Source organism: Caretta caretta, chromosome 9 (genome assembly GCF_965140235.1).
Source record: "Caretta caretta isolate rCarCar2 chromosome 9, rCarCar1.hap1, whole genome shotgun sequence".
Classification (NCBI taxonomy): domain Eukaryota; kingdom Metazoa; phylum Chordata; order Testudines; family Cheloniidae; genus Caretta; species Caretta caretta.
This window is the reverse complement of record NC_134214.1, coordinates 27,328,704-27,354,972: the sequence shown is the minus strand read 5'-3', so window position 1 is coordinate 27,354,972 and position 26,269 is coordinate 27,328,704. Positions and strand designations below refer to the sequence as shown.

Genomic DNA, 26,269 nt, shown 5'->3' with positions numbered 1-26,269 from the left:
CTCCCTCCTCCTTGTAACAACCTTTTGTGTACTTGAAAACTGTTATGTCCCCTCTCAGTCCTGTCTTCTCCAGACTAAACAACCCCATTTTTTTTCAGTCTTCTCTCAGAGGTCATGTTTTCTAGACCTTTAATCATTTTTGTTGCTTTTCTCTGGACTTTCTCCAATTTGTCCACATCTTTCCTGAAATGTGGTGCCTAGAACTGGACACAATACTTTGGTTGAGGCCTAATCAGCAAGGAGTAGAGCAGAAGAATTACTTCTTGTGTCTTGCTTACAACACTCCTGCTAATGCAGCCCAGAATGATGTTTGCTTTTTTTGCGATGTTGTTAACTCATATTTAGCTTGTGGTCCACTGAGACTCTCAGATCCCTTTCCACAGCACTCTTTCCAAGGCAGTCATTTCCGATTTTCTATGTGCAACTGATTGTTCCTTCCTAAGTGGAGTACTTTACATTTGTCCGTATTGAATTTCATTCTGTTTACTTCAGACAATTTCTCCAGTTTGTCTAGATCATTTTGAATTTTAATCCTATCCTCCAAAGCACTTGCAACCCCACCCACCTCACCTACATTGCCCGCTTCCAGGCAAGTTTGGGGCAAGCATACCCCATCAGAAGGGCCTAGAATTTAGGACCATTCACTTTGATCTGCCCCCTGAAACATTTCCTAGAAAGGTATTGCTACCGACGTACTCCTCAAAATGTTCTGATGGTCTCTTATTAAATGACCTTTGTATGTTTCCCAAATCCATTCAGGATTGTATTCATTGCTTTGGGCAAGGACTCTAGTTTTCTGTTTTTCCAGTGTCAAACTGTTGCAATTTGAACAGTTATTTTGAATGTTGTTTGGACGCAGTAATTGTCTCCTCTTTCATCTTCACATCTGAGGTGCTCGGATATTACAGTTTTGGGCACCAGCTCCATTATTAGAACCTAGAAAATGGATAGACTTCCAGTAAAGCTCTGTTTTAAAGGTGCTCTGCTCTTTTTTGTAAACCGTGCTTGCCTGTTAATTGTTCTGGCTGGGAATATTAATCTCAATCCAATTCTCTGCCTTTAAAGAGACAGACCGCTTACTATAGTTTATTTGTATTTGATATGCAGTGGAATAGACAGATTAACAGTGATCTGTCAGCCCTTTTGCTTTAAAAGACAGGGAAAACATTTATATTTTGTTTTTTAGGTTCCAGATTGGATCCTACGGGCTCCTTTGTTCCAACGAACACAAAACAAGCCCTGTCTAACATGCTACAGAGGCGTTCTGGTACCATGATGCAGCCACCCTCCATACATGCAATTACATCTCAGCAGCAGCTGCTCCAGATGAAACTTCTGCAGCAGCAGCAGCAACAGCGGCTACTCAGGCAGCAAGCCCAAACAAGACCTTTCCAACAGGTTTGTTCAAACCCCAAAACATGGAGAGGGAGGCCTTTCTTTCATCTTGTATTATAGTTAATTGCATGTAGCCGATGAGCCATCTGAGGTTATTTTGATCTCAGTTTACTGCTACAGCAGCAGGTCCATGTACTCCAAGTCTTGTTCCACCAGGGCCATTTATTCTTTAAACTTTATTTGCCAAACCAACTGCTTTGTCTGTGTGTCCTTTTTAATTCTACTGCAAATCTCATGAAATCATTTGGCTGGTCTTCTAATGCTTAATGTCCTTTAACTTCCCTCTGCTAATCTGTTTAATGAGTGTACTGATATTTTAAATGTATGTAAGTCGGGTCAGACCATTTTTTTTACAGGCAGCATGTGTAGAATTGAATACGTTTTGTAAAGCACTACAGAAAGGAAAGTATCATTAGAGATTGCAAATCCCTACGACCCTATTCTGATCTCAATTACGGGTCACTTATCTTATAAAACTGGGAGTTACTTAAAACTTCAACAGGTGATAAAGAAGAATAAAATTCTACCACTGGCCCATGCCAGCTGACTCTGGCTAAGGGGCTGTTTCATTGGGGTATAGACATTCGGGCTTGGGCTGGAGCCTGAGCTCTAGGACCCTCCCACATGTTCATCATTTTGTTGTGCACATTTTGTCGTGGTAAGTTGCAGTTCAGCTTCTAACATCATTTTTGCCTTTCCTATAACCCTGAGACTGAATCTGAAATAAAAGGCTCCTATGAATCTTCATACTGGTATTGTCAATATTATGTGTACTTTAGGAGAATACTACAGACTTTTTATTATTCTTGGAGCTGCGTATAATTTTTAAAAAGTACATCACCTTAGACTGTTTCTAAATTCCCTCAAGGTGAGAATCTGAGAGAGCTTTTCACATTCATGCTGCTTGATCCAATATACTGCCAGACTGGGTAAACCAAATTTGCTCTGTTTCTGCTGTTTAATAACAACCCTAATTACATTTAATAATTCCAGAATTTCCAGGGGGAGCCATTTATACACACGGGGGAGTGTTTCCTCTCTCTCTCTCTCTCTCAAAATTTCTGATGTTTCATAAAGAGCAACGAACAAATGTTATACACAAAACCACACTTATATGCTATATAAGTATGTGGGAGGTGCACAACTTGAACCTAGTTTCCTGGAGATTGCTGCAGGTCCCTCCCAAAGCTGATGGCTTAATCAGAGCTAAAGAACAGTATTTAAAAATAAAATTGGCTTCCAGATCCCTGTTACAAAAAATTCATATATGAAACTTGAGTGATTTGTTGCCCTGCCCTTTCACATCTTGCCCTTACTGCGGATTGTGTTTTCAGATCTTTCAAAATCTGCTTCTTGGACATTCTTGGAACAAAAACTTCATCTTTCCTGTAAGGAAATCCTTGGCACCAATAAATATACAGTTGAGCATCAAGCCATTTTTTTTTTCCTTTGGCTTATTGCTCCGAGGGAGTAGTTCTTTTTTCTAGGAAATGTTTTGCTAATCTGACCTTTGTAAAATGGTATGTTTGTCATCTCGTGCAAGTGACTGTGGATGTGTTCATTATTGGCCGAGAATGGATGAACAGCAGCTTCTGATGTACAATATACACAATATATACATAAATGAAAAGCAAATAAAATAAGCCAACTCAACACAAGTCCTAAGAAAGTTGATGAGTAAATTCTATTGTTTTTCCAGTATAAGTTGCAATTTCATTGCCAATTTGTTGATGGTAATCATATAAAGGATCCATTTGTGGGTAAAATTTGCTGAAGAATTTTGTTTCCCTAAGAATAAAGGCTTTTCTCATCTGATTATTCATATATTGGGGGTGGGGAGGACAGACTCCACTTAACTGTGGTAGAGTCCTTGCAAAACTATATCAGCAAGTTGTTTAGCTTGCGGAAACAACTTAAATACATCCAATTTCCATTTCTCAAGAATGTGTTATGCTTTTCTCAATAAGTGAATTTAACGCTTATGAAAAGTGCTGACTGCACAGTCCTGCAGACACTTGTCTTCTGTTTATCCATAGAGCAGGTGAAACCCTGTTAGCAGACCTGCAAGCTCCCACCACAATAGATCACCACATTATATAACCTGTCAATCTGAGTTATCTATCTAGGCTCAGTGTTTATATACAGGATATTGATAGACAATTACTGCCCAGTGTGTGAACCAAAAATAGAATGACCAGCATTTCCCAGAGCTTCAGTTTGTTGAATTTTATAAACAGTGTAAACTATGTCAAACATAAACTACCCGTCTTCACTTTTAAGGCCCTTTTGGCCTATCCCTATGCTATATATCATCTCATATACTATCATGATGTCGACTTCTGCCTCCACTCTGACAAAGATACCTGTCTTGATTGCCCATTTATCAAATTTTCCAGCAAGTACCTACCTGCTTTGTCCTGTGCTGCATGAAAGGAGCTCCCTGTAAATATCTATAAAACTATTTCATTATCCTCCTTCAAATCCCTTCTTAAACCTCTCCTCTGCTGTGATGCCTACAAAAACCTCAACAATGATTAGAAAGCTGGTATGCTGAGACAGCTGCTTAGCACATTGTTCATAATCATCTCATTACCTTGTGCTTTCCCCATATGTCTGTTGTCTCTTCATTAGACTGAAAGCTCTGTACAGCAGGGACTGTCTTTTTGTTATGTGCTTATAGGGTGGCTAACACAATGGGGCCTGTATTGCTCTTTTGGGGCCCTGAAGTTCTACTGCAGCACAAATAGTAAATGATGATACATAGCACTATTCACAAGCGGTGGCTTGGTGTTTGACAGCCAAAGAGAGAGAGAAACTCCATTTGTTCACTTCCCATGCGCTTCTCTGTACTTCTCAGATGGAAATAGGAGAAATTCCAGCACTGTTGTGGTTTCTTCCTTGAGGATTTTCTTTCCTCATGTCTGTTGTCCCTCAGAATGAGGCAAGCATTTAGAATTCAGTTAGTTCATGCTGTACAAATGCTGTTGATTTTTGTTGGCACAAATACCCATAACCAAATACTACTGGGGCGAAGAGCTACTCCTCTGTAGGGCCAGGAAATTCACTTCCTTCTGTTCGGCACTGAAGAGGGGTTGACTGCAGGAAACTGTATGAGTCTTAAGATCCAAACAGATATTAGAACACCCACGAGGTATTGGGGGTTTTGTGTGGGCTTCTCCCATCCCCATGGCGGACATGGGGAACTTTCCATATTATAAAACTGTATTGTGTTTGACACACTGCTGATTGTGACTTAGTGATCAGTGTAGAACAAATGAGCCCAGATACTACTGTAAGGGATGGCAGTACAAAACCCATAAATAAGAGAGAAACTGTGACAGCCAACCTGATTAAACCCCAATCGACTTGTACTGTAGACAAATCCAAGGGGAACTTGGGAGGGTTTGCAGCTGTGTAGGAGATACTGCTCTTCTGAACAGCAGGAACTTCTGTGCAGCTTTCCATTTAAAATCCACCCACATCCCTGGGGACCTACAGAGAACAGCTGTTCCTTGGTTTCTTCCCACTCCTAGTCCTAACCCCGGCAGACACTATGGTCTGTCACTAAATTTAGGGGGCTCATCAGGGCAACAGGCAAAAATATAACTATGAAGAGCAGAGAGTAGTATGTTGGTTTCAGATATTTTATTATTGTTATTTATTACTGTAGCGCTTAGAGACCATTGTGCTAGGCATAGTGCAAATATGTAACAGTGCCTTCCCCGAAGATCTTTTATTGATTACTATTTTCTTTTTATCAAAGAATTAAGAAGTGGTTTAGAAAGAACGTCAGTCAATAAAATATAAAAAGAAAAAAAACCTTCAATTGTTTTGCTTCGTTTTAGTTGCAGGTTAAAAGATAATATAAATTACAAACCAGATAAGACTAAAAAAGATTCCCACTAATAAGAAATAAGATCTCAAATTATATTAAAATTAGGTGTAATGATCAACCATATATAGCGACCCAACATTTCCTATTTCATAGAAAGTAATCCAGCTACAAGATTTCCTATATTAAGCAACATTATTAAGGGCCCAACTCAGTACTACTTACTTAAAGGTCCCTTGGCTTCATATTCACAAGATAGAATATAGAGATATCAGCAAATCTCTGCCTGAATAAGTAGTGTTAAATATACAGAAGCCTAAACGAAACTCCTAATTGTTTTATCCTCTCATTTAAGAACACCCCTAACTGTAATAGTTATGCTGACAAAAAAAGCCTGTGTAGATGCATGTCATAAATATAAAGGGAAGGGTAAACCCCTTTGAAATCCCTCCTGGCCAGGGGACAGCTCCCCTCACCTGTAAAGGGTTAAGAAGCTAAAGGTAACCTCGCTGGCACCTGACCAAAATGACCAATGAGGAGACAAGAGACTTTCAAAAGCTGGGAGGAGGGAGAGAAACAAAGGGTCTGTGTGTCTGTCTATATGCTGGTTTCTGCCGGGGATAGACCAGGAATGGAGTCTTAGAACTTTTAGTAAGTAATCTAGCTAGGTATGTGTTAGATTATGATTTCTTTAAATGGCTGAGAAAAGAATTGTGCTGAATAGAATAACTATTTCTGTCTGTGTATCTTTTTGTAACTTAAGGTTTTGCCTAGAGGGGTTCTCTGTGTTTTTTGAATCTAATTACCCTGTAAGATATCTACCATCCTGATTTTACAGGGGGGATTTCTTTATCTCTATTTACTTCTATTTTTATTAAAAGTCTTCTTGTAAGAAAACTGAATGCTTTTTCATTGTTCTCAGATCCAAGGGTTTGGGTCTGTGGTCACCTATGCAAATTGGTGAGGCTTTTTATCCAACATTTCCCAGGAAAGGGGGGGTGCAAGTGTTGGGAGGATTGTTCATTGTTCTTAAGATCCAAGGGTCTGGGTCTGTAGTCACCTAGGCAAATTGGTGAGGCTTTTTACCAAACCTTGTCCAGGAAGTGGGGTGCAAGGTTTTGGGAAGTATTTTGGGGGGAAAGACTTGTCCAAACAGCTCTTCCCAAGTAACCAGTATTAGTTTGGTGGTGGTAGCGGCCAATCCAAGGACAACGGGTGGAATATTTTGTACCTTGGGGAAGTTTTGACCTAAGCTGGTAAAGATAAGCTTAGGAGGTTTTTCATGCAGGTCCCCACATCTGTACCCTAGAGTTCAGAGTGGGGGGAGGAACCTTGACAATGCAAAGGAGTAATACATTTAATTTAATTTGGTAATGAATCAGTTTAAGCTACATCAGTATACACCAGATTTAAATCAGTTTAAGAGTATTCAGATAGGTGTTTTGCATTGGCTTCACTAAATTAGTTTTTAAACCTTTTAGTTAAACCTGTGCAGTTTTATGCATAGACAAGGCTTTCACAACATGCAACAGGGCTTGGTACAGACATTTGGGTTGGCCACTGCCAAGGTTGTGTATATAATGCCAGGCTCAGGCTCTTTGTGGTGTCATCTGTTTCCTGGGACTTTTATCTGTGATTAAAGGGCCTACTGACAGCATCTGTAGCTGTCTATACTAAACATATTACCAAAATATTCCCCTCATTGCGAACACCATGTGACCTACTTCAGTGGTGGCAGTTATAGTTGAGAGATGGCTCCTCTGCCTGCTGGCATTTTTAACACCACATAGTTTAGATCTGCTCTGAGCCTTATCTACACTGAGGTTTAATGCACTGGTGGAGTTGCACAGGTGTTAGCAACAATGGGGAAAATTTTGGCAAAAGAATTCGAGAGTCGATAAGAGCTTTAAAAATATAAGTTGATTTCACAGGCCTCCCAGGCACATGCTGTCATACAACCAGAAATTCTTGTGAACGCTCTGCAGCCTTTTTCTCCATCGTTCAAATACAGTAGTGGGACTGAAAAATTTGCCAGTTTTACCTAAGTGAAAAAGACATGGTCATGTCAGCATTTGTGATATTTCTTTTTATTTCCCTGGGCTTAGTACAGGAAATACCTTGAAAACTGGAAGGTGAAAAAAAAAAAACGTTAGCAGCTGCAAATCTTATCTTTAAGGCATTCGGTAAGTTTTGGGCACCACCATCATGAGCTATATTTTTTTAAGGGGTGGTGAAGCAAAGAGAGTTTCTTAAATATTTCTATTTCTGTATGTTGCTGCCATCTGGAAAATTGGAGATGTTACTAACATAAGTAGCACGGTCTATTTCACAAAACATCCATAGTATGCAATTCTATAGGACCCCCTAGATCCTTCTATATAAATCCAGAAGGAGCCAACACTTTTGAGCTGGTGGGACTGTAAATGCCATTCTGTTAAAAACTTTTAGCTATAAAGTAAACATCAGTCTCTATTAAAAACTATTATTTGCTCCACTGATTTCAAATATTACATATAGAATAAAAGGCTACTATGAATTATAAGGAATCCTATAATAGTTTATAGACCGTTTAGAATTCCTGTACAGAAATCTTATAACAATGCTATGCTTGATTAGCACCATAAAACACCTGTAAGCAATTTTTAGTGTTCCTGAAGGACAATTTTCTGATGGTAAATACAAATAGGCAGTATAAAGATTTTTGTTTAGCTAGGGAAAAAAAGTATGTCATTTATTTTTTTTCTATTAATTTATTATGTACAATGAAGAATGAAGGATTAATACATAACAGTTGCCTTAGATATTTGGAAATCGCTTTTTTGTGTTATTTTGGTGAATGAATTTACTAAGTTGTAATAAGGTGATTGCTATGATTTAAATGACAGAGTAAAATTAGTTGATATTTTTATTACAATAAAATAGTATGTTTCTTGGCTGTTAGTTTTCTGCAATGTATAACCTAGATCATTTTAAAATAAGATACATTAAGACATAAATGAGTCACATTATGACCAAAGTTACAGTAGTATAATGCCAGAGTAATACCATTGACTGCAATGCAGCTACTTTGCACTTACACGGGTGTAGTTGTATCAGAGTTGTACTCTAGAGTAACAGCAGAATCCGACACCATTTCTTTATTAAAGACAAACAATTACTGATGCAAAGAACATGTATTTTACTATTTGTGATTAAGAATGTAATCATCCACTTTCATGTAGAAAATGTCTGTGGTGTTGACACTAGACTTTCAGTTGATTTTAATGGTAAGTGTAAAGATTCAATGAGGGAAACCATGAATTACAAATGCTTGAAGTAGGGGTCCAGCCTGAGTTTCACAATGAGAGCCTAAGGGTATGTCTTCACTACCCGCCGGATCGGCGCGCAGCAATCAATCCAACGGGGATCAATTTATCGCGTCTAGTCTAGAAGTGATAAATTGACCCCCAAGTGCTCTCCCATCGACTCCTGTACTCCAGCGCTGCGAGAGGTGCAGGCAGAGTCGACGGGGGAGCGGCAGCAGTCGACTCACCGCAGTGGAGACACGATGGTAAGTCGATCTAAGTATGTCGACTTCAGCTACGTTATTCACGTAGCTGAAGTTGCGTAACTAAGATCGATTTCTCTCCCTCCCACCCCCCCCAGTGTAGACCAAGGCTAAGTGCAGTTAGGTATGTTGTGTTAAGAGGATCAGAAGATAACCAGCCAGTCAGTGTAGTAGATGAAGCCTGTGAGTGTGTTAATCTAGCTATGGGTCTAGGAAGTTGTGGTTGAGATCTAAATTCCCTGTAGATTTATCTGCTACAAAACAAACTCTTTGTGATATCCTGATATCAGTATTCTGACAGTTTGTAAGATCATCTTAACCATATTTCTCTATTCCCGGGAGATGTGATGTTTCTGTGTCAGCTATGGCTAGAAATGAATCACTTATTGATGACTTCGTGGTTTTTATTCCTCCTATTCATAGGAGATCAAATATTTGTTTTTATTAGATCTGCACGGTAATGCAAAACATGTTACGGAACGCAGTCCACAGATGCAGTGTTTACTCATCTTCCATATTTTTGTTCTGAGGAACATATAGAATATGCATGTTCTTCCAGTGTGGGAAGTACACTTATTTTAATTATAACATTTAAAATACTGTATATTCAGGAAAAAAGTTCTTACTGACATTATTTTACCATGTTTTTAAATGGAAATATTTTGTAAAAAATTGTTTTAAAAAGTGAACAGTTAAAGGACTTTTCTAATATGGCCTACCGCAGGTTTGTACTCCTTCAGCACGAGTTAAAACAGTACCGGATAAAGAACATAATTTGATGATAAATGTAGTTGCTTAGATGGATATTTTTCTGTGAAGTGCATTACTATGAAGTTGTGTGTCAAATGCAGTAATCTCATTGCTGTTGAACAGCTGGTGTGTCTGTAACCCGTTTTCGATCTGATACTCTGAAACTACTACTTGCCCTCACATCACATTGATTTCAGTGTGTGTTGAAAATGCTCAATATCTCTCAGTGACAAGGTGCACAACACTTTTGAGGATTGGATTTATGGAGAAGAGCAAGTAGAGTGTATGGAAGTATTGTTTATATCGGTGTGACCTGCACCTCCTCTAGCTCTCATCTCCTCCCTGGTCTGTTGACGTCTCCTCTTGTGTTCTCCCTCTATGGCCAGCTAGCAACACCAGCTGATTGTGATTGGACACCAGAAACTGTACACAGTAGCCTCTCTCCTTGGAGGTTCTGTTTGAGGATGTTTGCATGGAAGTGTCCACACAACAGTAATCTATATATTTATTAAAAATAGAGGAAAAATGTAATTAAAACAAAAGAAACCATTTGCTTAACGCATCTATATTTACACTTCCCATAATCTAGATAGGGCATTCTCAGGTAAATTACAGAAGAAAAAAGGAAAGGGTTGAATAGCTTACATCTCTTGAAGGTAATCCCACCTCTGTTAAGACTGTCAGCCTCCTTGCTCTCTAAATATCAGCTCTTCTCTAATGTCTCCAGGACCTGCTTATCAAACCGCTTTTTATGGGTCAGTTTGCATGTTCCAATGTGCCTTTCCTAAACAAGTAGAGAGAGAAGATGGCATAGGTGCCGACTCCGTGGGTGCTCCAGCGCTAGAGCACCCACAGGGAAAAATTGGTGGGTGCTCTGCACCCACGGGCAACCAAGCTCCCCTCACCTAACCTCTGCCTCCTCCCCATAGCGCGCCGCGTCTCCGCTTCTCCTCCCAACACTTGCTGCTGCAAAACAGCTGTTTCGCAGAGTAACAAGCTCCGGGAGGGAGGGGGGGAGTGGGAATGCTGCGTGCTCAGGGGAGGAGGCTGGGAAAAGGTGGGGCTGGGGCAGGGATTTGGGGAAGGGGTTGGAATGGGGGGGTCAGGGGTGGAGTTGAGGTGGGGCTGGGGGCGGGGGGGGTGTTGAGCACCCACCAATGCCAGCAGAAGTTGACACCTATGGAAGGTGGTGAGGTAATATCTTTTATTAGACCCAGTTCGGTTGTTATGCTTAACAATCTGTTCTACCTTGCATTTAGCTGTGTGGCTTGGAGTCCCTTTCCCAGACCTGAAGAAGAGCCCCAGTGGTGTGGTTCAAAAGCTTGTCTTTCTCACAAACAGAAGTTGGCCCAATAAAAGATATTTCTTAATCCAAGGCAGTTACTCCCAATTTCCAAACCAGATTCCTCCATTTACCTGTGCACACAATAGGGTTTGGGAATTTGCTGCATTGGGAGATGGACCATTGAGGACATGTTGACCTGTTGATGATGATTAATAGCTGTCTTTCAAATGCGTAGCTGCCTAGCCCAATGACCACATTTCACAGAGCAAGTTGTCTGGTTGTGTCTAGTTTAAAATCCATTCCAGCAATTTTTTTTCCCTTTTGCAAAGAAATGAGAGTTGTGGTCAGGTCCCCAGACCTTCTATGATACCCTGAAGCTTTTTACTCTTAAACTCATTTATTTTAAATAGCTTGTGCAAAACTGTTAAACATGAGGTGCATTTGAAATCGTTTGTCTCAGATCATATTCACCTATCATGTTCTCAGTTGTTTATCAGGTTCTTCCAAATGGCAAAAGGATTAAAAATAAAAGGGTGTAAAAATATCTGATACTAATCCTTCTAAAGATAATACATTTGGTAAGTGGATTGTGTTACTGCTGATGGTGGATGTATAGTAAAATGATAATTATTTTCAGACTCTTATGAAAGGATGTCACTAGCCTTTTCTCATCAATGCAATAACTATGTTATAAAAATGTCATGTAAACTGAAGTAATTTATATATAATAATAGTGTTTGGGTTAAGGGAACAACTTTGCTAATGAACTAAAGCTAATATTTATTCTCTGTATTGTTTGCCATTTTCTTGCCTGTTCTTTTCCTTCAGGATGTCTGTAACACTGCTGTAGCTCTTCAAGAAGGCTTTGACAACGTAATGGTAACCACACTGCTGTCTTCAACTTTTTTTTTCTTTTGCACAAACATGCATTTCTTTCAACTCACAAGCTGCACAGTTTGCTGTAAATGAGAATGATATGCTTTGAGCTCCCCTGTTACTCAGATACAGTGTGCGCATGTGTGTAACTAGGGTGACCAGATTGCAAGAGTAAATGGTGGAGGGGCAGCCACAGGCTCATAGCCCCCACTGGAATGATGGGGGAGGGAGATACACAGCCCTAGGAAGCTGCAAGGTGGGGGGGCACATGGCCTGGCTCCAGCCCCACCTGCAAACTGCAGGGACGCACAGCCCCAGCTCCAGCCCATGCTGTGGGTCGGGGGCACATGGTCCCGGCCCCGGCTCCAGCCCCTGTAGAAACCACGTGTCGGGGGCGCACGGACCTGGCACCAACTGCATGCTGCGGGTCTGGGGTGCACAGCCTGGGCTCCAGTCCTGGCTGCAATGGGGGAAGTCTCAGGGTTGGGGTGTGGGAGGGGGGTTCAGGGTGCTGACTCCGGGAGGGAATTTGGGAGCAGGGGCTTGGGGTGCTGGAGGGGGTGCGGGCTCTGGGTGGCGCTTACCACTTCTGGGGAGCCACCTGAGGTAACATTTCCCTCTGGATCGCAGGTGGAGGTGCAGCTAGGTGGCCCTGTGTGCTGCCTCGTGGGCAGGTGCCACCTCCACAGCTCCCATTGGCCGCGGTTCCCAGCCAATGGGAACTGCAGAGCCAGCGCTCATGGCGGGGGCAGCATGTAGAGCCCCCCCCAGGACCCAAAGGGAGATATTGCCACTTCCGGGGAGCTGTGCGGAGCCAGTCAGGTAGGGAACCTGCCAACCCCACGTCAGCTGGAGGCCTGACAACCCTACAATATCGGGACACATGGTGTCCCGATCGTACATCGGTCCAGACGCGGGACAGAGAGTTCAATCTCAGGACAATCCCAATTTTATCGGGACATGTGGTCACCCTATGTGTAGATTACATATACACATGCACACATGGAGTGTTCCTTTAGACACGTTTCCTATTATTTTCCTGTTTTAAATATTTCATATTTTTTGTTCTACAAGATTAAAGGAGAGATGTTTCTGATGCCACACACATCTAAGCATGACCCATATCTTCACAATCTGCCCATATCTTCATGCTGATTGCTGGTTTTGCTCCAGTTTTTACCTTCCAACACCTCCCTGCCTTGAGCTTCTATTATGCCAGCTTTAATCTTTTAGTAAAATGAGACTTACGGGATTCTGCAGTAGTGTTCCCAGTACTGCTCCATGGACTGACTGACAGATGAGCTGTAAAAGTAGTGTGGGCAACATGCTTCTCAGTACCCTATTTCATGCCATCAAAAATTCCAGAGAAGCAATTAATTCCATTTAGATTATGGGCATAGGCCTGTTCCTGCTCCCACTTAAGTGGATAGTAGTTCTGCCATTTCATCAATGGAATCAGAGTTCTTCCTTGTCCCTCTGTTCTTGGAGCCCCCCTCCCTCCCCCTAATGCTTGTGATCTTGGATCTCGTGCATGCATGGACTGTGCACTGCACTGCTGTCATATTACTGAGCAACCTTGGAAAGCAAGTTTTATAATAAATGTATTTTAGATTTTGCATCAAGTAAAAGAAATATCAGTACAGCATGTTGACATATGAGTGCTAAATATTGAAACATAAACCCTTATCCCCATTTCAGAAGTCAGAAGATAAATGATGTTTCATGATAAATATAGTGTGTAGCATATTTTACATTTTTGTATTAGTACTGAGTTTTTATCAGAAATTGGAGAAAATCATATACATTTTCTAGCTAACCTTTTATGAAAGGATATTGTGTCTCTGGGATGTCTATTATCCAAGGGTCAAGTTTTAATAGAGCGTAGTTCCCATTTAGGTACCAAGATAAATGGCCAAGTTTTTAAAAAAATCTCAGCATGCTAGGCGGTCTATTAAAGCTGAGATCTTTTAAAAATCTGCTTACAAATGTCACAGTGGGGACCTTTTGAGTGCTGAGCACCTTTGAAAATCTGACCTAAATGGCTTGTGACTTGACATTTTGTCAGCAGACAAGGGGTAAAATCTTGACCCTGTTGAAGTCAATAAGAGTTGTGCCATTGATTTCAATGGGGCCAGAAATTTCATCCAAATTAAAAAAAAATGAATAAAATTGCTTGATTAAAAACTAATCTATTGTTGTGGCTTGGTGAGATTCCTATTCTAAAAGCTATGTTGATGGCTTGCCAGGCATTATTGATTGGGAAAGTTAAGTTTCAAAGTTGGTTGTATGCTTTACTTCCAGTCCTGGGGAGCACTGTTTATGTTGGTAAAGCATTAATTGACAGAGAGAGACAAACTAAATCAATCTTTGTAAAAATATCTGCTGGATGCTGTGATTTTAATATTTTATATATTTGCAATAAATATTTTTATTTCCTAGAGACTTGGCAGCAAAGGGATATAGTTTGGCATCTGTGCAGTTCATAAAACAAGTCTAGATTTATTGTGGGCATACAGTGGAGTCTTTCATTTTATACAAATGTATCAAACCATGATATTTATAGTCTAAATCATAGAATATCAGGGTTGGAAGGGACCTCAGGAGGTCATCTTGTCCAACCCCCTGCTCAAAGCAGGACCAATCCCCAATTTTTGCCCCATATCCCTAAATGGCCCCCTCAAGGATTGAACTCACAACCCTGGATTTAGCAGGCCAAAGTTCAAACCACTGAGCTATCCCTCCCCCCAAATAAGTGTTAGTGTTTTGCTCTGTTTCCAAACACAGATTTTGTTGCCAACCTGGCTGAGGTAGCTCAGGCTGCTTAAATGGTCTATGTCAATTCTATTGCCTTACTATAAAAGGTAACTTATGACCACACAACTTACCAGACAGTGTATTCAGTTCAGTTCCAGTTGCAGTGAGCTTTGCTGCATTTTATTTTATACATAATCAGATCATAAGATATCATTGTTACTATTGTAAGCTTGCATCCGCTCTCAAAAGTGCTCATTTTTGTTACATGCATGCACGATTCCATTTCTCACCAATTCACTTGCATGCTAGTTTACTCCTGACTAAGTAATGCCTGTTCTGATAAGCCTTTAGAATTTATAAAAAAAAAAAAAATCAGAGTACTTGCTTACACCATTGGAATTTTCTCTGTGGTTGCCTGCTGCTCTGGATAAAGTTGATTTGTATCCTGCCTAGCTAATAGCTTTTTGTTTTAAAGTTCACTTTTGCCTATACTGATAGCTCTTGTCTGACCTAATGCCTCATTGCTCAAGTGGTACCCCTTAGACTGTGGTCATAAATAAAAATATGCTCTGCTTTGTAACTCACAAAACATAGCCTGCTGGGCTTCAGGTTGTACCTTTTAATTGTTGAGAAAAGTCTGTGTATGAATTTTATGAGCAAGAGTAATTAAATTTGGGGGTTCCTGCCTACAACTTGGTTCTGTCTGTGAAATCATACGTCTAGTCAGCATTTTCTTCATGAATTAGGGCTCAATTCAACTCCTACTGAAGTTTATGGAAGTGTTTCCATTGATTTCAGTGGGAGTTGAATGGGGCCATTATTAAATGAGTGGACAAAATTCCATTCTCCATTGACTTCATTGCCAGTTGGACATATTTATCAGTAGAGGAACCAGAAGCAATGATGACAAAGGGCTGACACATTCCACTGAACCCCTAGAAAAGAATGTGGGCATCTGGTTTAGGCCTTGAGTCTTTTCTGCTACTCTTTTCCCGGAGTACAGTACAACTAACCCCAGGTTTTCAGGGGGTTGGGCTTTGTCTGGCTCTCCAGCCAAACTCAGTTACTCCTTCTCAGGGTAATGTCTCTGTGATGGGGTTCCCTGGACTGTGGGACCGCTGAGCCCTCTGTACCACCAATCTGGTGTATCCCTCTCACACTGTGATACTGTTGTTAAGCCACAAACCTCTGGCAGGTGCTGCACTTACACAGACATCCACAGGCAGGGACACACTCAGCTGAGTTACATGAATGCTTTCCCAGTCACTCATGAACCAACAATAGAGAGTCCCCAGCCAATGCCCCCGCCGCTCCCCAGCCTTGTACCCCAGAACTGTACCATCTTTCCCTGGTCAGAAGCCTGACCAACGAAAGTTGATTACCCAGTCTGCACCTCCCTTGATGTGGAGAGGACACACACTAGCATTTGTAAACTGAGCTGAGATTTTCCAAGCACTTCAACCAAAGCACACTCTTTTAGGTAAAATATAAAACAGATTTATTAACTACAGAAAGATAGATTTTAATTGATTATAAGTAACAAGCATAGAGATCAAAGTTGGCTACTTAAGAAACAAAAATACATTCGTAGTCTGTTCTACAAACTAGACAGGATTTGAATCAAACAATGCCTCACCCTGACATCTGGTAAAACCACCCTTTCCAGTTCAAAGTCTTTGTCCTCCAGATGTTTCTTCCAGGTGTTGAGTTGGGGTGGGGGGGAATGAGAGAGGTCAAGTGATGATGTCACTTCTCTTCTTTTATAGTTTATTCCAGCTTGCTGGAAAGATCCATGCTTGTGACGTGGGGGTCCGCCCCCTTTTGTCAAGCAGTGTCCATTGTCTACGTGCTCTCTCTGAGAAGTCTTCTGGGATGGCTGTTGGGAGAATGGATTCCCTTTAATGGGACATCAGCACATCTGGCTACTCCGTTGTTGCACCTGAAAGACTGGTTGTGAATGTTCCCAATCTCTCAACATATTTCAGTAACACACACATAGCAAAACTTCCTAACTTTATGTATAATGATAGCACGCACAATCCAACAGGATATTAATGTTCAGCAGATCAACACTTTTAAACTGATACCTCACAAGGCATACTTTGTACAAAACATATAATAACTTTGACAGTGGTGAATTTGGGGACTCCAGGGGCTGCTGATCTCTTTATGCCCCAGGTCTATTTTCCTGATGCTTTTGTGGCAGTGTCCAAATAATAGTTAAATGTAGGCCTGTTATTTACTTATTTTTGTATATATTTACTATCACATTTCAGTAGTTTGTATAGCTTCCAACAATGTGACTATTAAGAGGATGAGAGTGAGTGATAAAGAAAAATTCCTGTTGCTCTTGAGGCAGTATCTCCAAGTGACATTACTCTTTGTCTCACTGATGGTACTCGTGGTAACATTGCTATTGGCAGTGTGTTATTGTCCAGGTGGCTTTGAATGATAGTGCCAGTGTTTTGCTTGAATGTGGTGATAATACATCTGATGTTTTGTTTTTCTTTTGGGGCTTTTGGGTTTTGTTTCTTGGTTGTTTTATTGTTGGGGAAAGTGAAGCTCAATGCAAAATCTGAATGAAAAGCTCTGAACCTTAAAGCTCCTGTAATTTGACGTATGTCTACAAATGTTTGGTGGCTTGAATCCTTAGGCCCAGATTTTTGGTATTTTTCAAAGGTGATTTAGGCACTGAGGAACTTAAATTTCATCTACTGTCAATAGAATTAGGCTCCTAAGGTCCTAAATCCCATTTTTAAATGAGACTTAGACTCCATAATCAATTAGGGGTTGCAATGCTGAGCACAGCAACGCCTAAATACTCTAAAAATCTGGGCTGTAGTGACTAGGACAATTATCCAATTAATCTGTTAGAGGCTTCAGAATCACAGAAAAAATGTAAGTTTCATTATACCTCTCTCAGTTTTTCACTTGCAAATTGGTGACCCGCTTGATCTCGAATTTGTGCCCAACACTAATATTTTCTTCATCATTCTTCCTTTCAAAACCTGTAGACGAGTGGCAATTTAAATTTTTTAGTATTTTGTTATTCGTCGGGGACATCACCGCTAACGTGTTTGCTTTTGAAAATTAAATTGTAACGAACTCTGCTATTGCACCACTGACCTCACTTGCTTGGGTGCATTTCGTTTGTATGGACTCTGGCTGTGTCACAATTTATATATCCACATATAGGAGACCATTTAAAATCAACAAATGGGGGTCTTTATGAGCAAAAGCGCTGCATGTGTTTTCAGGCTATACTGGAAATGGTTGCATTGTCTGTCTGCCTATTCAATAGGTATTTATATTTCACCATAATATCTGAGCACCTTATGATAGTCATAGTCCTTTATTTTCATTGTTTGCGCTTTCTGTTATGAGGGATAGTTCTTACAATAATTGATCATAATGGCTTCAGAAAGTTATTCTTTGTATATTAAAGCAAGTGATTTTCAGTGTATTGATAAGTCTCCTGCATAATTCAGTGCACTGCCCTCAAGAATTTATTACTTTTTTAATCGAGAAGGGCCAGTTGTATTCCAGATCTTATTTTTAAGTTATAGCCTCTCTACTGTCTTGATGGTTGTTTTTTTCACTGCATTGCTGTGCTTACAGTAGTGTTTCTGAGCTGAACAAAAGATAACCTTTTTACCTCCTCTCCCTCACCTCCCGCAGACAGATGTAGAGGCACGTATTGTTCAGTAGTCAGCTCAGTGTCAGAAAACAGAATTTTCTTGAGGGAAAAGGGTTGGAAACTGGTTCGTTAATTCTGTTCAGGACTAAACTGCATGAGCTGTTTGGATCCATGGACAGAAACAGAAAGACTTGTATTTAGATTAAGTAGATTTTATTTGATTTGTACTTTGTCTTTCAGGGCCAGCCAATAGATCAGTCTGCTATTTTCGCTCAGCAAGTACGTCCTTCTTCCCAGCTTCCACAGTATCCAGGGTTACAGCAGGCACAGGTACTGAGCTACTCCTAGGGAACATTTGCTACAGGCTGTAAGGTATACACATGAAACTCACCTCAGTGCAGAGGGTCCAAGCAGTGCCCTACATCCCATTTAAGACCTGCATTAAAGGCTTAATTGGGACTTAAGTAGTGAATCTTAGAATTTCACCCTTAATGAAAAGTTATTGACAGTTCTCTAGTTCCTGCATAGTTTAGTCAAACAAATCTTTTTGGCAGGCTTCTAATCTTTTCCCAATGATCTGCCTGTAAAGTCCGTGTGTGCCACAGTACTGAGTCTAAAATCCAGCCTGGTTAGAGTGAGGTTGGGATCACTGACTTTGCTCCCCTCATTGTGTCATCATGATGCTACTGATACCGAAAAGAAGTGTTGGTGCTGAAGACCCCAGATGCCACTCCTGATTAAGCACCGAATAACTAGGCAAGATATAAATTAAAAACAGAAATGAATGTGTTCACGCTGCAGCTGAGGGAGCCTATTAGAAAAAAGAGAAATACACTATTAAAATATAAGGGTAATTGCTGTTTGGTATAATTACACAGTTGAATGTTTTACTGAGGGCTCCATTGTCCAGATTTTGCTTTTTAATAAAGGTTACCTATTTTTCTTTAATGGCTTAAGGATACGAACATGTGGCCTTTGTTAAATTGTACCATGGGCTGTTTTCCATGCAGACTGTGCCTCATGGATACACAATGTACAGTACTCAGATGCCTTTGCAACAACAGCAGGCTGGTGGTGTAGTGCTTTCACCCAGCTACAACCCCAGAACGTATCCAGCAACTCATTCCAGTCCAGCTCTAATGGAAAGACTAAGACAGCTGCAACAACAGCCAAGTGGGTACATTCAACAGCAGGCTGCTGCTTATATTCAGCCTTTAACAGGCACTCAGCGGTAAGGCTTTATATGTTCTTCTGGTTTATTATATTACAGGGACTTTGCGGTCTTGATATATAGCTCTAATACTTGATTTAAAATTATGTCCATTAATCAGAATGAGGTTAATGGCGAGTCTTGCTACTGTTACATTTGTTCTCCCTCCCACTTCCCGCCCATTGTTTGTTACAGTCACTTGTTGCTTCTTGTTTTCAATTACAGTAGAACCTCAGAGTTATGAACACCTTGGAAATGGAGGTTATCCATAACTCTGAAATGTCTGTAACTCTGAACAAGACGTTACGGACTTCGGCCACCGGGGCGGAGGGGTTGGGGCTGGGGCTGCAGCTGCAGGGTTTGGGGGGGACAGGGCTCTGGGCAGGGGTGGCTTAGGGCTTATAGAATCATAGAACCATAGAATATCAGGGTTGGATGGGACCTCAGGAGGTCATCTAGACCAACCTCCTGCTCAGAGCAGGTCCAATCCCCAACTCAATCATCCCAGCCAGGGCTTTGTCAAGCCTGACCTTAAAAACTTCTAAGGAAAGAGATTTCACCACCTTCCTAGGTAACGGATTCCAGTGTTTCATCACCCTCCTAGTGAAAAAGTTTTTCCTAATATCCAACCTAAACCTCCCCCACTGCAACTTGAGACCATTACTCCTCGTTCTGTCATCTGCTACCACTGAGAACAGTCTAGAGCCATCCTCTTTGGAACCCCCTTTCAGGTAGTTGAAAGCAGCTATCAAATCCCACCTCATTCTTCTCTTCCGCAGACTAAACAGTCCCAGTTCCCTCAGCCTCTCCTCATAAGTCATGTGTTCCAGTCCCCTAATCGTTTTTGTTGCCCTCTGCTGGACTCTTTCCAATTTTTCCACATTCTTCTTGTAGTGTGGGGCCCAAAACTGGACACACTACTCCAGGTGAGGCCTCACCAATGTCGAATAGAGAGGAACGATCACGTTCCTCGATCTTTTGGCAATGCCCCTACTTATACATCCCAAAATGCCATTGACCTTCTTGTCAACAGTGTGTCCTTGTTGCCTCATATCCAGCTTCTCATCCACTGTAACCCCTAGGTCCTTTTCTGCAGAACTGCTGCCTAGCCATTCGGTCCCTAGTCTGTAGTGGTGCATGGAATTCTTCCATCCTAAATGCAGGACTCTGCACTTGTCCTTGTTGAACCTCATCAGATTTCTTTTGGCCCAATCCTCTAATTTGTCTAGGTCCCTCTGTATCCTATCCCTACCCTCCAGCGTATCTACCTCTCCTCCCAGTTTAGTGTCATCTGCAAACTTGCTGAGGGTGAAATCCAACCATCCTCCAGATCATTTATGAAGATATTGAACAAAACCGGCCCCAGGACCGACCCCTGGGGCACTCCACTTGACACCGGCTGCCAACTAGACATGGGGTCATTGATCACTACCCATTGAGCCCAATAATCTAGCCAACTTTCTATCCACCGTATAGTCCATTCATCCAGCCCATACTTCCTAAACTTGCTGACAAGCATACTGTGGGAGACCGTGTCAAAAGCTTTGCTAAAGTCAAGGAACAACATGTCCACTGCTTTCCCCTCATCCACAGAGGCAGTTATCTCGTCATAGAAGGCAATTAGATTAGTCAGGCATGACTTGCCCTTGGTGAATCCATGCTGACTGTTCCTGATCACTTTCCTCTCCTCTAAGTGCTTCAGAATTGATTCCTTGAGGACCTGCTCCATGATTTTTCCAGGGACTGAGGTGAGGCTGACTGGCCTGTAGTTCCCAGGATCCTCCTTCTTCCCTTTTTTAAAGATGGGCACTACATTAGCCTTTTTCCAGTCGTCCGGGACTTCCCCCGATCGCCCTGAGTTTTCAAAGATAATGGCCAATGGCTCTGGAATCACATCCGCCAACTCCTTTAGAAGCACTCTCGGATGCAGCACATCCGGCCCCATGGACTTGTGCTCATCCAGCTTTTCTAAATAGTCCCAAACCACTTCTTTCTCCACAGAGGGCTGGTCACCTCCTCCCCATGCTGTGTTGCCCAGTGCAGCAGTCTGGGAGCTGACCTTGTACGTGAAGACAGAGGCAAAAAAGCCTGAGAGCACCCGAGCTCAGGGCTTTAGATCTGGGGGGATCGCTGGGGCTCAGGGCTTCAGCCCTGCGGCTCCTTTCCCAACTTCTGCCCTGTGGGGGGCTCTGTGGCTTGGGGCTCCCCACAGCTCTGCTCCCAGTTTCAGCTGGGTGGGGGGGTGCCAGGTCTCAGGGCTTTAGCTACAGGGTGAGGACTGGGGCTGAAACCGGCACTCCCCTCTTAGCTAAAGCCCCGAGCCCTGTCGCCCCACATGGGGCTGAAGCCAAGAACGGAGCCACGGGGCTGAAACCCAAGTGCTCCCGAGGGTCTGAAGCCCTGACCTCATCCCCTGCCCAGAGCCCTGACCCCCCTCACTCTGCAGCTGCCGCCCTAACCCCACCCTGGTTAAAACCCTGAGCCCCATGGCTAAAGCCCTGAGGCAGTAAAGTATTTTGTGTGTGTGTGTGTGTCTGCTGCTGCCTGATTACTTCCAGTTCCAGAGGGTGTCCATTTGATCAGGAAGTACGTAACTGGTGTTCATATCTTTGAGGTTCTACCGTAGATTATAAATTGTTTGGGCACAGACTGGGCCATCCTCTGTATTGGTGCAGCATCTGCACAGTGGAGCCCTTCTGTGTATAAGTGCATTTTGAGTCCATAATACACAGAGAACTTACCAAGTTAACACAATACCATAATCTGGTTTACAATCATAAATCCTGCAGGATCCATAGGGAAATAAATGCTGGAAAGTCTAGGAAACACAAGATCTGTTCATTCATTGAACTAGCGATGGGCAATTTTACTTTGCTTATGTTTGAATGCATTAGATCATTACTAGTTTGAAAGTTCAGCTCAGATGTTGTGGCATTTACGTTCTGCCTAGGAGAGACTATCAGAGAAGTCGCATAAAGAGAAAATCAAGAGTGGGAAAAGGATGTAAAAATGGAACAGAAAGCAGGCAGAGTGAATGGAAATTAAATCAATGGAGAGAGGGGGAAAGAGGGAAATTCTAATGAAAATGTAGGCTAGGATTTTCAAAAGTGCCATGTGTTGGCCTAACTCTGCTCCTATTGAAGTCCCATGAGAGTTTTACCATCAACTTCAATAAGAGCAGTGTTAGACCAAAGCCAAGTGCCTCTGAAAATCCCACTGGCACTGTATATACCAGCCAGTCACTTGTGCCAGCCTAGCTTTTAGAGCACTTTTCTGTCCCTACTATGGAGCAAATTTTACCCTTCAACTAGAAATGCACATTTTTATCCAAATGTTCCTTGAAAAAACAGGTTAAAATATAGGTGAAAAAGTTTTTCACAAACTCCAAATTGTTGTGAAAACAAAAAAACAAGTTTTCAAGATTTGCAAAATCTCAGACTCTACAAATTTATCTATCCCTACTTGTAATGGGATAGAGTGATTCAAAAGGCTGTTTTTAAAAGGACACTTTAAAAGACTTCCCACGCTTTGTTAAAAGTATCTCTGAGGTCACGTTAACTATGGGGACTTGAGGATAGAATAGTTGTTGGCTTTCTTTCACTGCAGATGTTATTTTTCAAAGTCAACATGAAGCACGTTGATTCCATTTATTAGTTATGTAAGTTATCACAGTCAAAATGACTAATATGAACCAAGGTTTTAGAGTCTAACACATGTACAATACCTGATATTAATCTTGCATAATATGCTGATTTGGGTATTGTAGAGCATTCTCAAACTCTAAGAATAAAGCTTCATGTTTGACCTAGGACTGTAAAATATTTCTAAAATATGCTTAATAACTTATGGCCTGATGCAGCTCCCAGTGAAGTCAATGATAGTTTTCCTGTTAATGAGATAGAATGGGTTAGTGGATAAGGCACTGAACTGGGCATCAGGATTCCTGGATTCTACCACTAACCTGTTGTGTGGCCTTGGGCAAATTGTTTCCCCTTCCTTTCCTCTATTTCCTTTTGCACACTTTGGTTTGTATTTTTAGACTGTAAAGACTTTGGTGCAGGGACTGTTTCATTATGTGCTTTTACAGATATTGCAATCCTATGCAGTATCTTTGAGAACCACTATATTAAATTCATTAAAGCTGTATGTAGTTTTGTGTCCTGCTCCTTGGGATGGATTACCACAGCTCCTCTAGTAACTAAAAACAGTAGGGGGAGACTACCCCGGGACCGTAAACAACTTTGGAGAAGCACTAGCTCCTGGGATTTGCATATGCTGATTCAAGCTGGGTTTGTCACCAAGTAAGCAATAAAGAGAAAAAGTGGGGTATTTAAAGGGTGAGTTTAAACAGACTGAGGACCTTTTTTCTGAGCGAGCAAACAGACAGGATTTTTGAAGGATAGGAAGGGGTTCTGGCTTACCATGCTCCCCATGTGGAAGATGGGTGAATTCAGGTATGCTTAGTAAGCCTTTGGTTTTATTGGTTTTTTATGTGTTTTCTCTGTGATGCTTTGCCCTAAGAATAAATAAATAAATATATTCTGCTGGGAAGGAGCTGTGTAGTAGCATATAACTGCTGCATATGCTGGTCATTCTCCGAGTCAAGAAAGCAAAGCACGGGCACTGGCCATTAGTGGCATGCTGGGATGCTGGCAGACTGGCATGCTGGGGATATCACATTGTATGGCAGGGAGCTGTACAACCTTAAACCCTGGTCAGAAGGGAGTGGGACACGGGTCCCTTCCCAAAGACAGATCATGGCTGGAGGCCTGAGACCTGACTGGGCACTCTGGGGGCGGGGTTGGGCAGGGTTGGAGAACATGGAGGTGAAGGGAGTACAGGGGCAGTTATCCTGAAAGTGTGAGACCTAGCCCAAAGCTGCTCCTATAAAAATAATAATAATAATTAATAATAACCTCAGTGGGAGCTGCATAGGTCCACAGGATAAAATAGAAAAGCCTTAAGAGTTGTTGCTTGTTTACATAAACTTTTGTATTCATGAACTTTTCAATTTTTTAGTAGGTGAATTGGTTGCTTAGAAAAACTAAGTAGCTATCAGTCCCGGCTAAAGACACTATTTTAAATAGATCATAGAAATAAATATATAGGTATTAAAGTATTGTAATTTTAATTTTACCTTAAAACTTCATTTTTATCATGACATGATCTCAGAATCAGTACCCCTTCTGTCCCCAGTGGTGGGGAGGCTGGCTGCATTTCAGGTTTCAGCCTCATGCCCATCACCCAGACACTCTGGAGATCTCTCCAGCAGGGTGAGGACTTGATATATTTCAAATCATGAAAAAAAATATGCAGGAAAAAATGTAACCGCTGCTTCCCCCAACTTAATAAAAAATAAAAAGGTTAAGGCCATTTTTATGCACACCAATGGAGCAATAAAAGGCATTTTCTAAATCTATTTCTGATGGGATTTTCAAAACAGCCTAGGAGAATTAGGCACCCAGATGCCATTAAAATTCATTGGGACTTGGATGTTCAGTTCCCTTTGGCTCCTTTGAAAATCCTAGCCTGATTGGAATAGTTCCAAGAGGCCCTGATCAGGATCAGGTACAAATAGAGGTAGAACAGTCATTGCCCTGAAGTGCTTGCAGTCTGTTCTGCTTCACAGTTCACTTTAAATGTCCTCAGCATTGTTAAAAATTATAATCCTGGCCCACACATTGTAGAGTAACTGATTTTTATCCTTAAGGTCAAATATCCATTTTTTCATCTTAGCAATAGCATCAAGCTTGTGTCCAAGTTTTTCTTCTGTTTCTCCTTTCTTCTCTGTTGGTGAAGAGATAATTTCCATCTTCTGATGACTGAATAGTGGGCTGCTAACAACAAAGCATTAATCATCTTGGGTTTGTTATAAAAATGTCCGAGCCTTGGCCATGTTCCAAAACTAACTATCCTGTTAGGGAAATGAATTGTCTCCCTCAGTGTCCAACCAATGAGAGATCCTCTAATTTGGGTGTATTTACAATTTTTACTGTGACTTTGGCGTGTCTTTACCTCACCTGATTTTCATTACTAAATTACACCACTATTGGAATACACTGACCACAGTTTTATTTAATCAGCTTACAAATAAATAATCATTAATCATCATGTCGAAATCCAGGTCATTCACACCATGAGAATGTATCCCACACTGAAGTCTACCCACATATTCTGGAGTAACACTGATTTATCAGTTAGGGAATAACGACCTATGCCCTGCTGCCTATGACACATGATGTTCTTCTTTCTCTGTGTGAATTCAGTTCTAAACCATCCCCAGACTAAAACGCCCCTTTTGAGCCCAAATGTCAAAATGTGCCTAAATCACTTCCAATTTAAGAACAGCATCGTATTATAATGGGGGAAAATTAAAAAATATTTAGTGTGTTCAAAAATCAGTTTAATCTAGGACTACAGACATGAATGTGTATTAATCAAATTGTACATTTAATGCATAGTGTTGCTAGAGGGCAGAGATAAGGTTGTTTCGGTTTGCTCACTGTGCATTTCCATGCTTTAACAGGTTTGGATTTCTTTGAAGTTGAAGCTTAACTCTGAATGTCCTGGGTTTATAATGCTTGTTTTGGGGATAATTACATCATCCTTGCAATGTTTTTATTAGAAAATACTGATATTCTTAGCCTCAAGTTCATCTTAACATGGTTTTTGTCTAGAACTAAATCGTAAGGCTGGTGCAGAATGCCTGCTTCCTAGTTCTACAATAAATGTTACATGCAGTGTAGAAGCTGGCTGCTCATTCGAACAGTAGCTGGATTTCTTCTCTTTAATTTAATTAATGTACAGATATTGATTTCAACCACATATTACTATCCAGTTCAATTATTAGATAATAGCACTGTAGATGTTTCCATTAAATACTTTTTTCCTAAATATTCTTGCTTGAAAATACAATCGTCCTGTAAAATTTGCGTTTCAAATATACAAAGAACAAATTTTAATCCAGGGAGTTGAACACTCAC

At 41.2% G+C, this 26,269-nt stretch overlaps 1 protein-coding gene across 8 annotated transcripts in view; it reads left to right on the top strand.

Moving 5' to 3' along the window:
• MED12L (mediator complex subunit 12L) overlaps positions 1–26,269 on the top strand; it is a 334,051-nt gene that overhangs the window by 286,806 nt on the left and 20,976 nt on the right. For 5 of the 8 annotated variants that reach the window (XM_048863447.2, XM_075132179.1, XM_048863442.2 and 2 more), the window contains 4 exons: positions 1,187–1,398; positions 11,638–11,688; positions 18,317–18,406; positions 19,087–19,307. In XM_048863447.2, coding sequence (XP_048719404.1) covers positions 1,187–1,398; positions 11,638–11,688; positions 18,317–18,406; positions 19,087–19,307 — 574 coding nt within the window. The remainder of the gene's footprint in view (positions 1–1,186; positions 1,399–11,637; positions 11,689–18,316; positions 18,407–19,086; positions 19,308–26,269) is intronic. The other 3 variants (XM_048863444.2, XM_048863445.2, XM_048863449.2) reach the window with 1 other exon arrangement.